The following is a 15,254-nucleotide window of genomic DNA, read 5'->3' on the forward strand; positions in this document are numbered from 1 at the left end:
GACCAAAAGCAAATGTAGATTTGTCATTATAAGAAAGATATTCATGGGACAGATGAAAGTCATTTCTCTAATAGACTATGACTACTCAAGCTTTTGGATAATACTAGACTTTAACTAAATAGAATATTATAAAAGTAAAGTATTTTAGGCATCTTAAAAAGTAAAGTATTACTATATAGTCGTGATTTTTTTTTTTTGCCTATAAGCTGGAAAGTCATTTTACATAGGATGAATAGAAAATTGTATATTTAAGCAAAGGGAGAAAAGAGAATAGACCAACTTCAAGTAGAAGGTAATGTCATATTGAAATATGTAAAAAGCGAGAACTCATTTCCTGCATTCATTTTCTCTAGCAAGGAAAATTGTTTTCAAACTGGAAGGGGTAGGAAAAACACTATTAAGATGGAATTGAAACACAAGATGGTGAGTAGATAATTATAGAGCAGCTAGACACCTTAAATTTTTAGAAACTTTTAGATTTATGTAAATTATATCTCATATTGAAAGTTCAGCAAATGTGATGATAGTCCATTATCAATGAGTATTGACAAACAGAAGAGGTATCAGAGATTAGAGATCAACAATGAACAGTTTGTAAATGAAGGGAGAAGTTGGTTTCTAGAAAATACAGACTATTAAAGTTGATATCACTCATCGATCACTAGCAAAGCTCTAGGTTAAATTACTAATCAGATAATTAATGACCACTTATAAGAAAGAAGTTGTGATTAACATGACTTTAGTAAGAATATATGCCTGATCAATCCCATCTCTAATTTTTTTCCTTAAAAAAGAAAAAAATTTATTTATTTATTTATACTTTCACCGAGTTCCAGGAGCAATTTAAGATGACTTAAACATCTTTAAGTTAATTTACAAGTTAATTTAAGTTATACTACACTACACTACAAGTTAATTTAAGTTACACTACACTTAAGATGACTTGTACACTACAATATAAATTATAACAAAAGGAGTAGAAAACAACTTACATTTATTGTGCTATATTCCAGGTCCTTTACTAAGCAGTTTACATGTTATTCTGTTAATTCTAAGCAGACCCCAGAACAGTCATTCAACCTGTTTTTTGTAAGCTGTGTGAAGTCCTAGTTGCTTGCATCTTAAGAACTCTAGGCTGGCATTTAACATGAAAGATTCACTTGTGGCAGATGTGAAGATATTTTAGAGCTATGGTTCTCAAAACATTTTGGTAATAGAACCCCTTTATTTTATACTCTTAAAAATTGCTGAGTACCGCAAGAGAGCTTTTGTTTTATATGAATTATATCTATTGATATTTACCATATTAGAAATTAAAGCTGAGACATTTTTAAAACTCAAGAATACAACATAAGCTCGTATTCCCGTAGCTGTCAGGGATGACGTCATTTTCACACTTCATGTAGTCTCTGGAAAACTCCATTGTACTCTCATGAGAGAAAGAGAATGTAAAGAGCAGATAATTTCTTAGTGTTATTAAAATGGTTTTGACCTTGGTGGCCCTCTGAAAATGTCTCAGGGACTCTCATGGGACCTCCAGATCACACTTTGAGAACCACTCACTCTTTTAGAGGAAGGATTCAACTAACCTAGAGAGATCAGGTTATGGAATCCTGCATTCTAGATATATCCAAATTGGAGCTTAAGCAGCATTCCAAATATTGTTGACTTGCCAGAGTCTTTATATCTCAGGCAGAGGCAGAGAAGTGCCAAATGGTAATTCTAAGTAATCTCCATAGAGTGTCTTTCATGTTTTAAAATATTTGTAATATTACTTAAGCTCATTAGTAAACCCACTAGTGCAGATTAAAATAGTTTATAAGCCAAGTTCTTACAATTGCTGCTTCTGGAGGGTGGACTCCTGATTTAGGTTCGTTCAGATGCTAACCAACTGCTTCTGGATTGTGGGGGTTGGGAGCAGGAGTGGAGAGGTGTATTTCCAATTAGGATACTTTAAAAAGTTAGCTCACTGCCCCAAGGGTGTGGATTAAACCTAATGCAATGTGTGTGATGCTTTCTTTGCCGAAGCATTTTAAAGTGATATGCTGGGAGAGCTAATAAGACACCTGTCAAAAACAAAGGGAAATGAATCAAAACTACTATTTTTTTTTAAGTATAAGATTTAACAAATAAGAAAAAAGTCCTATGCTTAGTTTCATTGAACCAGGTAGACAAATATGAAGCTGGAGAGAGAACTGGTCTGCCTTTTGTTTTATAAAGATCCAGAGGTTTTGATTAACTACAAACAGTAAACTAGCAGTTTAATGTAGTTGCTGAGAAGTTAACGATAGCTTTCAGCTAACTTAATAGAAATACAGTGATCAAATAAAGGAGATAGTGGTTACATTCCCTGGGGGATTAGAAAGACCACACATCTGCCAGTCTCAGACATCCATTCTGAAAGTTCTTAATACCAGGCCACTGGGCAGCTGGCACATATTTATATAATTTATAGCTATTGGTATTTACCATATTAGAAATTAAAACAAATTTTTATATCCGCTGTATGCTTCAATTTCATTGTTATCTGAACCACCTATGAATTGCAGATCCTGGATGGCTTCAGATTTATTTTGGGCTTCACTCTTTTTTTTTTTTTTTTTTTGAGACAGAGTCTAGCTCTGTCGCTCAGGCTGGAGTGCAGTGGAACGGTCTCTGCTCACTGCAAGCTCCGCCTCCCGGGTTCATGCCATTCTCCTGCCTCAGTCTCCCGAGTAGCTGGGACTACAGGCGCCCACCACCACGGTGCCTGGCTAATTTCTTTTTGTATTTTTAGTAGAGACGTGGTTTCACCGTGTTAGCCAGGATGGTCTCGATCTCCTGACCTCGTGATCCGCCCGCCTCGGCCTCCCAAAGTGCTGGAATTACAGGCGTGAGCCACTGCATCTGGCCCACTCTTTTTAGCATTATTTTCTAGAATCGTGATACCTTGCTACTTCATACTCTTAAGCTGGTTGACCTTTGCGCTCTGATAGCTTGTGCTTTCTTTTTGTATGCTACCTTGTCCACTACGGTCAAGTCAGCTCACCTCTTAGGTCCAGCTAATTCTGCTACTACCCAACCATATGTGACCTATGGCTGATAAAAGCATCTCTGCTTTTTTGTTTTTTTTAAGATTCAGATCTCGGTCTGTCACCCAGGCCAGAGTGTGGTAGCACTATCATAGCTCACTATAACTTCGAACTCCTGGGCTCAAATAATACGCCCCGCCCCGCCCTGCACCTTCCCCCCGACCCCCCGCACCCTGCCTCAGCCTCCTGAGTAGGTGAGACTACAGGTATGCACCACTTCTCCTGGCTAACTTTTTTTGTTTGTTTTTTAAGAGATGAGAGTCTCACTGTGTTGCCCAGGCTGGTCTCAAACTGTTGGCCTCAAGAAATCCTCTTCCCTCAGCCTCCTGTGTTACTGAGATAACAGGTGTGAGCCACTGGGCCTGGCTCAGCATCTCCACTTTTTAATGTATTGTTCATGTAACACTCAGAATCTTAGTACTTGATTTTTTGGGTGCCACATTTTAAGAGACACAAGGACCGACTAGAGATTATCTACAGGAAGGTAACTAAACTGAGAAGCTAGTAAACAAAGGATTGTTTCACAGTGTGACCCAGCCTATTCTGGGTTTATTTCCTGCTACTGTCTCTTCAGGCAGTCTTTCTTCAACTCCCACTAAATCACCCACAGTCTCCCACATGTGCATTTCTTTCAAGTTTTCATTCTTTTGCACAGGTCCCTTTCCTGTCTCTCCCTGGTAAATTTCTACTTTAATTTCAAGACCCAATTTAAATGTTTTCTCCTCCCTAAAACTTTCCGTTCATTTTCCTAGGTATTTTCATCTCTGGGTTCCCACAGTACTTTATACATGCCTGGATTATGCATTAATCAAATTATGATCTAACCCAAGTGAGCAGACTTTTTCTATAAAGGGATACATAGTAAATATTTTAGGCTTTGTGGGCTACATGTTCTCTGTCACCACGACTAAGCTCTTCTGTTCTAGCGTGAAAGCAGCCATACAGTATAGAAATAAATGAGTATGACTGTGTTCCAATGAAACTATTTATTGGCACTAAAATTTGAATTTCATACAATCATCATATGTCAAGAAATATTTTTGTTATTTTCTCAACCATTTTATTTATTAATTGTAGTTACAAGTAACAACCATTCCCAGCCATTTTAAAATAGGAAAACGATTCATAGTGGCAGAGGTGTACAAAATCAGGCAGCAGGCTAGATTTGGTCCGCTGGCCATATTTTCCTGACGTCAATCTAATTCGATATGTTTATTCTTTCAGTCACTCATGCAATCATTCATTTATGGAACAAATATTATTTGCTGGATATTCTTCTAGACACTGAGAAGGCAGTGGTAAGACAGACAGACATATATTAAGGTAGAATCTTTCTTCTGCATTAGAGCTTGCTGAGTTCAGGGATTTTCTGTCCCATCTCTGTACCATGAATGGTACATTTCCTGGTACATTTTTAAGAGGTTAAATAATGAATGACTGAACAAAGGAATGACCTATATAAATCACAGCTGATTATTTCTCCTATGACTATATGATTACAACAGCTTATAATTTGAGTATGAGAGAGAAGTGCTATCTAAAGAGAAGTGAGTGATAAATTTTAAGACTGTTTTGGGAAAATCACTGTTGAATCTAGATATGAAGCTAACATTTATATTTTGCCTGTTTTGTTGATGAGAGTGCTATCAAAGTAGTATACTTTGAGATTTATTGCCATTTGTCTGTGAAGAATCTGGGTAGATGTATAAACTTTTGGGGAGGAGAAGTTTTTAACTAAAGGGAAGTATTTTCATTATTTGGATGTGCCTGATAACCGCTTTATATCCAACAAATGGTGTATTATAAGTTTAAAACCTCAGGTTGGATTATAGTAACACATTATATTAAGTAATTCATTACTCATAAAGATTAATTAGTTATTTTAAAGATAACACATTGCATTTGTTGTTTTTCAGTGTTACAGCTTACAACCTTAAAATACTTGTTACCTCACACAGACAGTTTTAATCATGAAAATATGATACATGCTTCTTTTCTCTTTATAGGCGAGATAAGCTTTGGATTTGCATGGAGTTTTGTGGAGGTGGTTCTTTACAGGATATTTATCACGGTAAGACCAAAGTTGTATTTTTATAGGGGTTAGGTTGAATTTCTTAAAATACAGCTATTTACTATATTAAAACATCAACATTATCTTAAGGAAAGCAAGCTATGTTTTATTGTTATATTGTTTGGATATATAAAGGTATTTTAGATATAGGTGGAAGAAAGGAGGAGTCTTTGCTTTTTAAGTTGGAAAATTAAATGCATTTGAATTATTTGCTAATTCTGCAGAGGCATATTGTAGTTATTTCAAAAATTTAAACTCAGACCTGTAAAAATTCAAGGGCTTTGCTGGCTAATGCTAAGCTGGTAAAATATCCAGTGTATACATGAGTAGTGATAATACAAAGATAATTAATTTTGCTCTCATGTATTCAGGAAATATCAATTAAATGTTTATTCTCTTAGATACTGCCAGATTCCAAGGGATTCAGAAATGATTAAAACATTTTTCACTGGGATTTCAAGGAGTATATAAGAGATTTGTAAAGTAGCCTTTTCTTTTTCTTCCTTTTCTCTTTCTATTAGTGGATTATTGTCACAAACTGCAGAGTAGGCTTTTGATTAATGTAAAATAAAATAATATCTATTTAATGTCTATTTTCTGAGAAAATATTGAGGACCTTTTTTCTCATTTTTTCATAGAATTTGGGCTCCTATTTTCTAGTGTGGGGCCACTTAAGTAATTTGAGGGGTGAATTACACTAAAGCAGAGATGTAAGACTATTTGGGTCAGAATTGTACTGTTTCTATTTTACTTCATTTCACTTTATCTTCTTGGCATAGGTTTTACTTAACATAAAGATTGACATAATAGTATTTTACTGGGATTACAGTTGAAATAGGGAAAAGGAAATGATGGATTTTCTGGAATCATTTTAGAAAACTTAATAAAGAAAATAAGCTACTTACATTGGTCTTTAAAAGATAGGTAAACTCGGTAGAAAAAGGATGATGAAGGGCCGGGTGCAGTGGCTCATGCCTGTAATCCCAGCACTTTGGGAGGCTGAGGCGGGCAGATCACCTGAGTTCAGGAGTTCAAGACTGGCCTGGCCAACATGGTGAAATCCCATCTCTACCAAAATTAGCTGGGCATGATGGTGGGTGCTTGTAATCCTAGCTACTCCAAAGGCTGCGGCGGGAGAATTGCTTGAACCTAGGAGGCGGAGGTTGCAGTGAGCCGAGATTGCACCGTTGGACTACAGCCTGGGCAACAGAACGAGACTCTGTCTCAAAATAATAATAATAATAATAATACTAAAAAGACAAAGAAGTGCATTTTCAGAGATGAAGCCTTGGCACAGTAACATGAAGGTGTGACTCATGTGTGATCACTCTTGTTGGTGTGGGTGTGGGGTCGAATAGGGAGAGCCTTGAAGACCAGGTGAAAGAGTATGAGAAGGTTTCTGCTTTATGAAAAGTTACTTTTTAAGGATACTTTTAATTAAGTATAGTTGTTCTTCGATAAATATTTGAGAAACTTTTCTTTATTATTTGTGGCATTTTGATTTCAAAGATTCAGTGAAAATGAAGAGATATCTGGCATTATTTTACATTACAAAACAGTATTTCTAGAAGCTTGTAATTTCTATGTTAGAAATTCAAATGGCTATTCCACTTTTTTTTGGTTGGAATTTGGGTGAATTTCTCTATTATTGATTTCCTTACTAATTGGTTTAATTTCCCTTTTCCTAATTTTTTTTTTTTTTTTAAACGGAGTCTTGCTCTGTTGCGCAGGCTGGAGTGCATTGGCGCAGTCTCGGCTCACTGCAACCTCCACCTCCCGGGTTCAAGTGATTCTCCTGCCTCAGCCTCCTGAGTAGCTGGGACTACAGGTTCCTGCCACCACACCGGCTAATTTTTATATTTTTAGTAGAGATGGAGTTTCACCATATTGGCCAGGCTGGTCTCGAACTCCTGACCTTGTGATCCGCCCACCTCAGCTTCCCAAAGTGCTAGGATTACAGGCATGAGCTACCACGCCCGGCCTCCTGAAGTTTTTTCAGTGATATTTTAGTGGTAAACTTCCTCAGTGTTTGACCCTCACTATTAGTTGATTATTTAAGTGGGTATAGATAGGTATTTTCTAGGTTGACAGGTATTTTCTTTCAGCATTTTGAAGAAGGTGGGCCATTGTCTTTTAGCTTCTATAGTTATTAGAACCTTCTGTCAGTCTAATTATTGATCCTTTGCAGGTAATCTGTTCTTATCTCTAATTGCTTTTTGTCTTTTTCTCTTAATTTCTGGTGCCTAAGAATGGGTTTATTTTTACTTTTTCTGCTTGGGACTTAACAGGCTTACCTCTGTGAATTTTGCTCTTTTATCACATCTGGACAATTATCAATTATTATCTCTTCAAATATTTTCTCCCCCAATCTGCGATCTCTCCTTTAGAATCTTAGTTAGATGTACAGTAGGTCTTCATGTCTCTTCACCTCAATTTCCTATTTACCAGTTTTTTATCCTTCAGGAGAGCCTGGAGATACTCATATCTCTCTTCCAGTTTATTGATTTTACAGCTGTATTAGAACATCCATTAGATTTTATTTTTGGTTACCATATATTTTCATGTCTAGAAATTATTTGGTTCTATTTTATATCTCCCTCCATTATTTTTTCCTTTGTGTCTTATTCTTACAGTTTTCATTCCTTCTTTTACATCTTTAGTTTTTAAGGCATACCTTTTTTTAGTCATTCTCAGATTGTTTAGTGATTTCATCATATATCCATATGATTGGTCTTAGGTGTCTGATTCTGCTTTCTTCATTAAGAAGCAAGACCAGTTTCGTTACAGAAATAGGTTGTCATGATTCTTACCATTCCATTTTAACCTAACTGGTAAAAGTAACAAAGTAATATGAATTCGTCAATACTGATTTATTTATACTGGTCAGCAACTGGCTCAGTGGAAAAAAATGGCAGTTTTCAGGTACCCTGGATGTTCTCATATATGAATATTGGGGATTCATATGCTTATGCAGAACCCCAAATCCTATCTTTCTCTGTGTTCACTCTTTTGGCTGTACCCATGTTTTCACCAAATAACCTTTTCGTGGCAATGTGTAATAATCTTTGGCTAGTCTATGGTGTTGTATACTTGCACGGTCATGTAGAACACGTACCTCCATTTCTTTCTATGTGTCTCTCTCTTCTGCCTCTTCTTTATCACATTGTCATTATATAGAGAGAGTATTATATCCTGGAATAATTTATTTAATGAAGGGGAAGTTCTTTTAATAATCCTAGTGCTTGCAAGGTTTCCCCTTTAACTTTTATTTACTTTTACTTTGAAGAACTAACAGTAGAACCTTTTATTGTTCCAACATAATAGGATTTTTTTCTATTTTCCGTTGAGCTTTTTGTGTTTGTTTATTTAATATTGTTCTTTAACAACTTTCCACAACCCGTTATATCTTTATGGTTAATTATTTTCTCACTTATTTTATAATTTTGGATTTTGAGATCATTTTTAGTGAGGTTTTTCAGTGGGAATTCTATGTGGCATTTGAAGATGTGTCCTTCCAGAGTTTTGTTTTTGTTTTTTGGGTTGTTGTTGTTGTTTTTCTGGGATCCTGGTGACCTCATTGTTTCCAATATATATTTGAATGCTCAACCTGAGTAAGGAGGCCTATGGTGACAAATTCTAAGAGGAGGCATGTTTCCTCCATCCCTATGACAGCCAAAATCCCTAGTTATCGTCGTGCTTGTCTACACCTTTAATGAGGATGTAGCCCTCTGAGACTTCTGGTTTTATGTGGGTGTTTGTTTTAGCTCTTCTGCATACCTAGGGCCTTGTCTTCTGTACCCATGTAGAGGATAATGCTAAAGCCCTAGCTTACCAGGATTAACCTTCCCCTAAGAGACAGCTAGAATATTCTTTCACAGTTTTACCTTCTGTTTTTCATTTGTCTCCTGGGAAAGTATCTTACTGTTTGTAAAGTTAGCTAGTAATTGAAAAGGTTATTTCTGAAAAAAAAATTGTCTTTCACTTCTAAGTGTTATTTTCAGGGTTTTCAGATTTTCTTATTTATCATATTATAGAAACAGAAATCTCAAGGAGGTTTATCTTACTGAATGTGTGTGGGCTTGGAAGCCACAGAAATAAGTTACATGGTTTATCCATAGACATTTAAACCCAACCCTGTCCTTAAAATAATCTAATTGGAATACATTTCTCTCTTTCATAATTGTAAAATACCACAAGTACTCCAAACTAAACATGTTTACAAATCTGTTAAGTTTGTGTAAATGTGAGTTTACTATCTAGCCAAGGTTTTTATCTTTGGAATTTAATTCAATTTCTAGAATAGTCTCTCCCACTTTTTATTCTAAAGTGATTTAATAGTGAAAAAGAAAACTATTTTTGTGTACAGATGCTCTGTTTGTGCTGCTATAACAAAATGCCTGAGACTGAGTAATTTATAAACAACAGAAATTTATTTCTCACACTTCTGGAGGCTGGGAATTGCAAGATCAAGGTGCCAACAGGTTTGGTGTCTGGCAAAGACCCATTTCTCATAGAGTGCACACACACTGTGTCCTCACATGGCAGAAGAGATGGAAGGGCAAAAAAGAGTAGACACTGCTTGAAGTCTCTTTTATTAAGAGTTTTAATCTCATTCACAAGGGAGGAGCACTCATGACCTAATCTCCTCCTCAGTGTCCTGCCTCTTTGAGATTAAGTTTCAACGTGAGTTCTGGAGGGACTTAGCAGATGCATACACAGGAAATATTACTTATAAGATTAAGACCTATATATTGATGTAAAGGTGTTCATCATAAGTGAAAAGAGTAGGTTTCAGAATTGTATGATTCCACTTATGTAAAGTTTCTGAGATACATATAGTTTATAAAATGTCCGTTTAAAATAGTCTGGTAGGTTATAGACCAAACTATTGGTATTGCTTACTGTTGAGTAACATTTTGGATAAAGAAGAGACCTTTAATTTCCAAACTTTTCGATTGATTGGAACTTTAGAGTGAACATGTATTAATTTTATAGCTATCTGGCTAATATTTTTATAAGAAGTATTGATTTAAAACTAGTCATAATACATGTTCTATATCAACTAAAAAGCTTTAATAAAAGCCAGCTAAACCTGTTGGACATCGTTTCTTTTGATGTTTAAGAGATGATATTGATGAATGAGATATAAAAATGAGAATATAATTAATTTCAGTGACTACTTTAGACATTCATTCATTCCATAAATATTTATCAGGCTGCTTTTCTGTGCCAGGCACTGTTCTGCACACTGGAGATACAACAATGAGCAAATCAGATTTTTAAAAAGCAAAAAATTGGCTGGGCACAATGGCTCACACCTGTAATTCCAGCACTTCAGGAGGCTGAGGCAGGAAGATTGCTTGAGCCCAGAAATTCAAGACCAGCCTGGGCAAGATAATGAGACCCCATCTCTGCAAAAAATGAAAAATAAACTAGCCAGGTGTGGTGGCATGCACCTATGCCCCCAGCCACTCAAGAGGCTGAGGTGGGAGGATCACGAGCCCAGGAGGTCGAGGCTGCAGTGAGCTGTGATTGCACTACACTCCAGCCTGGGCGACATAATGAGACCCTGTCTCAAAAAAAAAAAAAAAAAAAAAACTGGAGCCAGGCACAGTAGGACGGTAATTCATGCCTGTAGTCCTAGCTTACATTTCAGTAGAATTGTTTAGGGATATTAAGTCTGTTGCTTAAACTTGTAAAACTTTATTATATATTGAAAAACATGCATTGACTAATTTTATGAGTATTAATTGTCTTCTTTTACAGTAACTGGACCTCTGTCAGAACTGCAAATTGCATATGTTAGCAGAGAAACACTGCAGGTAAATCAAGTGCTAATTCAAAAATAACATTTTTCATTAAACTAAGTCTTTACTTATTGTGCATTACCTGTTCAGCAAAGTAAGAACTAAATATTTTAGTTTGGTAAACTCTTAAAATGAGTTTTAATACATTTGAAAATTGTGTAATGAACTCAAATTATATTTACAAATAAACACTTTAAAGCGTAAATGTGATGATATAACCTAAAATTTAAGCACTATGCATCTGTTATTGTATATTTTCCTCTTAATACCAAAGAAAGGCTGGAAAATTAAGCACTATCATGGGAATTCAAACACTCTGATACTAATTAGGTATATACTTTTAAAAAGTTATTTCAAACTATTTGTAGAATTCACTGAAAATTTTCTTAGAAAAATTAGTCATTTTCTTGATCTTTTTTTGGGACATCTCATTAAAATATGTTAATGATTAGTACTAGATCTCCTGTAAAGATTAAATAAAATACACAGAATACTACCCATTTGATTACATAAAATCCCAAAGAGTGCTCTTTGATAAAATCTTGTTTATTTTTCTGTTTTTTGAAACTCCAGGGATTATATTATCTTCACAGTAAAGGAAAAATGCACAGAGATATAAAGGTATACATTATATTTTTAACATAATAACCCTCTCTTCATTTTTAAATACTCTGATCAAATTGTTTTGAGCAAAATTGTTTTATTTGATAAATGCATCTGAAATGTTACCATAATAAAAATGAGTGATACTTTTAATAGTTTAATTTTTTATAGCAGCTTTATTGAGGCACAATTCACATACCATAAAATTCACCCTTTTAAAGTATATCATTCAGTAGATTAATGTTTTAATAACTCATTTTAGCTTCTTTGTAGTTATTGATTAGTAAAATGCAGAGTAAGCTTATAGCTTTCATCAAGTTATAGTTTTTAGTAAGTTTTATGCTTTGACTATTTCAGTGAGCTTTTGCAGTCTGAAGTCTAAGTCTTAGTAATGCATCAAAATGGATAAATTGACCTTTGACACTTTCTCATAGTCTTTTTTCTTTTCTTTTTTTTTTTTTTTTGAGATGGAGTCTCGCTCTGTTGCCCAGGCTAGAGTGCAGTGGCACGATGTTGGCTCACTGCAGCCTCCCCTCCCGGGTTCAAGTGATTCCCCTGCCTCAGCCTCCCGAGTAGCTGGGATTACAGCCACCTGCCACCATGCTTGGCTAATTTTCATATTTTTAGTAAAGACAGGATTTCACCATGTTGGCCAGGCTGGTCTCGATCTCCTGACCTCAGGTGATCATCCCACCTCGGCCTCCTAAAAGTGCCAGGATTACAGACGTGAGCCACTGTGTCCTGCCTTCTCATAGTCTTTTATTTATTTAGCTGGCAAAGGAGAGCAGGTGCTCTGAATGTGCTGGGGTTAGCCCAGTGGTACAGCATGTGCTCTGGTAGGAATCCTTAGCATATTTCTAAAGATACTGCCATCTCCCCAGTTTAGATTTTTTTTCTTTCACTTATTTTTCTTGTCCCTTCTTTGTTCATCCTTCCTCATATTTCTCTCTTCCCCTTTTGTTTTCTAACATTTTCTCTAACATAAAGATTTTTAACCTTTTTTGAGGATAGAGGTTGGGGCAAATCTTACCGTTCTCTGGGTTTCTGATGATAAACTATGAACTGTCTTCTGAGAAAATGCCCTTATGCGCATGTCTTCAAATTTTCCAAGAAATTTCAATGGACTCGCAGATAACCTGCTGAGATCCCTTGTTTGAAGGTATTTTTTTGTGATCCACTTAAAAGACATAAAGAGCTTTTGGAGTTCAAAGGTAGAAGAGCTCACAGGAAGATGAGCAGCTCAAGAAAGGTTCTGTGTCATTGGCATGTAGATGATCTGGGAGGATTGTCAGATTTTTGTCAGAAATGGAAGTTGGAGTACATTTCAAGCAGAGAAAAGAATGTGAGCAGATGCAGAAGTTAGAAAGTGTGAGGCCATTTTAGAGAACATAAAAACTGTACCATATTATTGAAGAGAAGAGAATGTATGAGACTAATTAGAGATGGGACTGGTTGGGTAGTTTGGTGTTCCATTATGCAAGGACTTGTGTGCTAGACTTCAGAGTCTGGGCCTAATTGGGTTGATTTGATTTGGGTCATCACCACCATTTCTACTCCTGTCTAAGCCACCATAATATTATATCATGTGGTCTTTTGTAATAGCCTGAGTGGTCTCAGTGCTCCCATTCTTAGTGGTTTTGTAGTCACTTTTCCGCTTGGCGACCAAAGGGACCTTTTCAACCATATCTTGTCACTCTCCTGCTTATAAACCACCATTGGTTTCCCATCGTACTCAGTATAAAGTCCAGATGCCTTTACCATGACCTACAAGGTTATACGTGGTCTGACCCATGCATTTCTCCGTGACCTCATCTTATACTCCACTTTTCTCTGTTTTACTCATTCTTTTCCAGCCACACTAAACTTGCCGATCTTAGAATATGTTGAGCTCATTCTAGCCCCAGGTCTTCAAATTTCCTCCTCCTTTCCTGAAATAGTCTTCTCCCAGATTTTGGTGTGGCTCTGTACCCTTCACCCAGATCTCTGCTCATATATTACTGCCTTTGGAGAGGCCTTCCCTGCTGTGTCTTCAGAGTAATTATTTCTACCTGACTTTGAATAATTTGTTGATTCATTCATTCATAGATGATAAATATATTTATTTTAAGTTTTTTCCTCCTACTTGGATGTAAACTCCATGGGAATTGGAACTTACTCATTATTGTAACCCCAGAGCTTAAAATAGCACCTGACTACTAGTAGCCTCTCAGGGAGGGAAAGGAGGGAGGAGAGGAAGGCCATAATGTACAAGTGATGTGATTATAAGCTATAACTTAGGAAAGTTAGTCTGAGCTGAAGAAAGGCCAAACTGAAGCCTCTGACAGAAGTCTTAGATAGCTAGGTACTAGATCAAGTTAAAATCCCTGCTCCTAGTCTCTTTCCTTTTTCTCCTTCCCCTACTATTCCATAGAGCTACAGTAGTATGAGTGGGTGGGTGCAGCTCAGCTTCACTGGTGACATTTGGAGTTTGGGAGCCTTTTTTTTTCTCCCCAACCCCCTGTCTCCTGTGCCAGTCTTTTACTGTTTTTTCCTCATGTTGGTTGAGAGTAGGAGGGTTCCCAGTATTTTTTCCACCAAACCCATACTTACATGATTGATGGCACCTTGGACCAAAGAGCCCACAATACCTTTGGGATATAGTATTGCTATCTCTTCCAAAAACTTTGAGCTTATTGAAGGTGAAGTCATCATTATCTACTTTGAGCTTAGATCAAGAAGCAAAAGTGGCTAAAATGCAACCAGATCATGCAGAGGGGTGACATTTTAATTGTGTGGGCCTGTGGCTAGTTGTTTATGTACTGGATGGGCCTAAGCACTTGGTAAGGCACATTAGGATAGACAACCTCATGTACTAAGCAGCAAGGTACAGTCTCACATACCAACCCTGGTTCAATTGATGGTGAGTTCCTAGAAAGGGTGGTTCTTTTAAAAACACACACACACACACACAAAAATGGGAAACAATAATCAAGTTTAAAGTGTAATGTAAACAGTTGAAAATGCATTGTATGGTTACATTATAGTGTGGTGATAGTGTTTGATCAATGAGGAAATAACATTTTGATGAAAACTAATATATCACTTTTATATTAACATTCATACTATGTTAGTAGCAGCTTTTTTGCAAGGCAGAACATTTTATAAAGATAGTCAGGTTGCCTAAAAAGTGGACAGTAGATTTACCTGTGACTCTAATGATACGACATTTTAATTAAGCACACTTTAAGTATCTCTAGGTCTAAGGCTGTGATTATTTTAAATATGTATATTTATTATATACGTGCTGTCTGATAAAATATCTATTTCCTACTTTAACTAAAATATTGTTACTTTGAAGGGAGCTAACATTCTATTAACGGATAATGGTCATGTGAAACTGGGTAAGTAAATTGGAATTTTGTCACGTGCACAAATCTATTCTAAGATTTAGTAAAGTTTATGTTTTCCTTTGTAGGACCAGGTTTTACCTCTCCTAAGACGGCATCTGTGTATTTTTAGATGGAAATCTCGTTGCCATGCTGTCGCCTCTCTGCATCCACTTCTCTTAAACAGGGATAAAGTCTGTCCTTCACATAAGACATATCTGTTGTAAAGATACTGTGAAAGAATATCCTTTCTGAATTCTTTCACCTCTAAACCCAGGAATGTGACTTCTGTAATAGTAAGAAATCTGTACAGAATTACCTTGTAACCAAAAAATAA

General features: G+C 36.2%; 1 protein-coding gene across 13 annotated transcripts in view; it reads left to right on the forward strand.

Moving 5' to 3' along the window:
• MAP4K3 (mitogen-activated protein kinase kinase kinase kinase 3) overlaps window positions 1-15,254 on the forward strand; it is a 187,367-nt gene that overhangs the window by 88,607 nt on the left and 83,506 nt on the right. For 12 of the 13 annotated variants that reach the window (XR_010149572.1, XR_010149573.1, XR_010149574.1 and 9 more), the window contains 4 exons: window positions 5,078-5,142; window positions 10,909-10,964; window positions 11,523-11,570; window positions 14,890-14,932. Coding sequence is in view for 10 of the 13 variants with exons in the window: in XM_016948387.3 (XP_016803876.1) it covers window positions 5,078-5,142; window positions 10,909-10,964; window positions 11,523-11,570; window positions 14,890-14,932 (212 nt within the window). In the remaining 3 variants the exon portion in view is untranslated. The remainder of the gene's footprint in view (window positions 1-5,077; window positions 5,143-10,908; window positions 10,965-11,522; window positions 11,571-14,889; window positions 14,933-15,254) is intronic. The other variant, XM_016948390.3, reaches the window with a different exon arrangement.

Source organism: Pan troglodytes, chromosome 12 (assembly GCF_028858775.2).
Source record: "Pan troglodytes isolate AG18354 chromosome 12, NHGRI_mPanTro3-v2.0_pri, whole genome shotgun sequence".
Classification (NCBI taxonomy): domain Eukaryota; kingdom Metazoa; phylum Chordata; class Mammalia; order Primates; family Hominidae; genus Pan; species Pan troglodytes.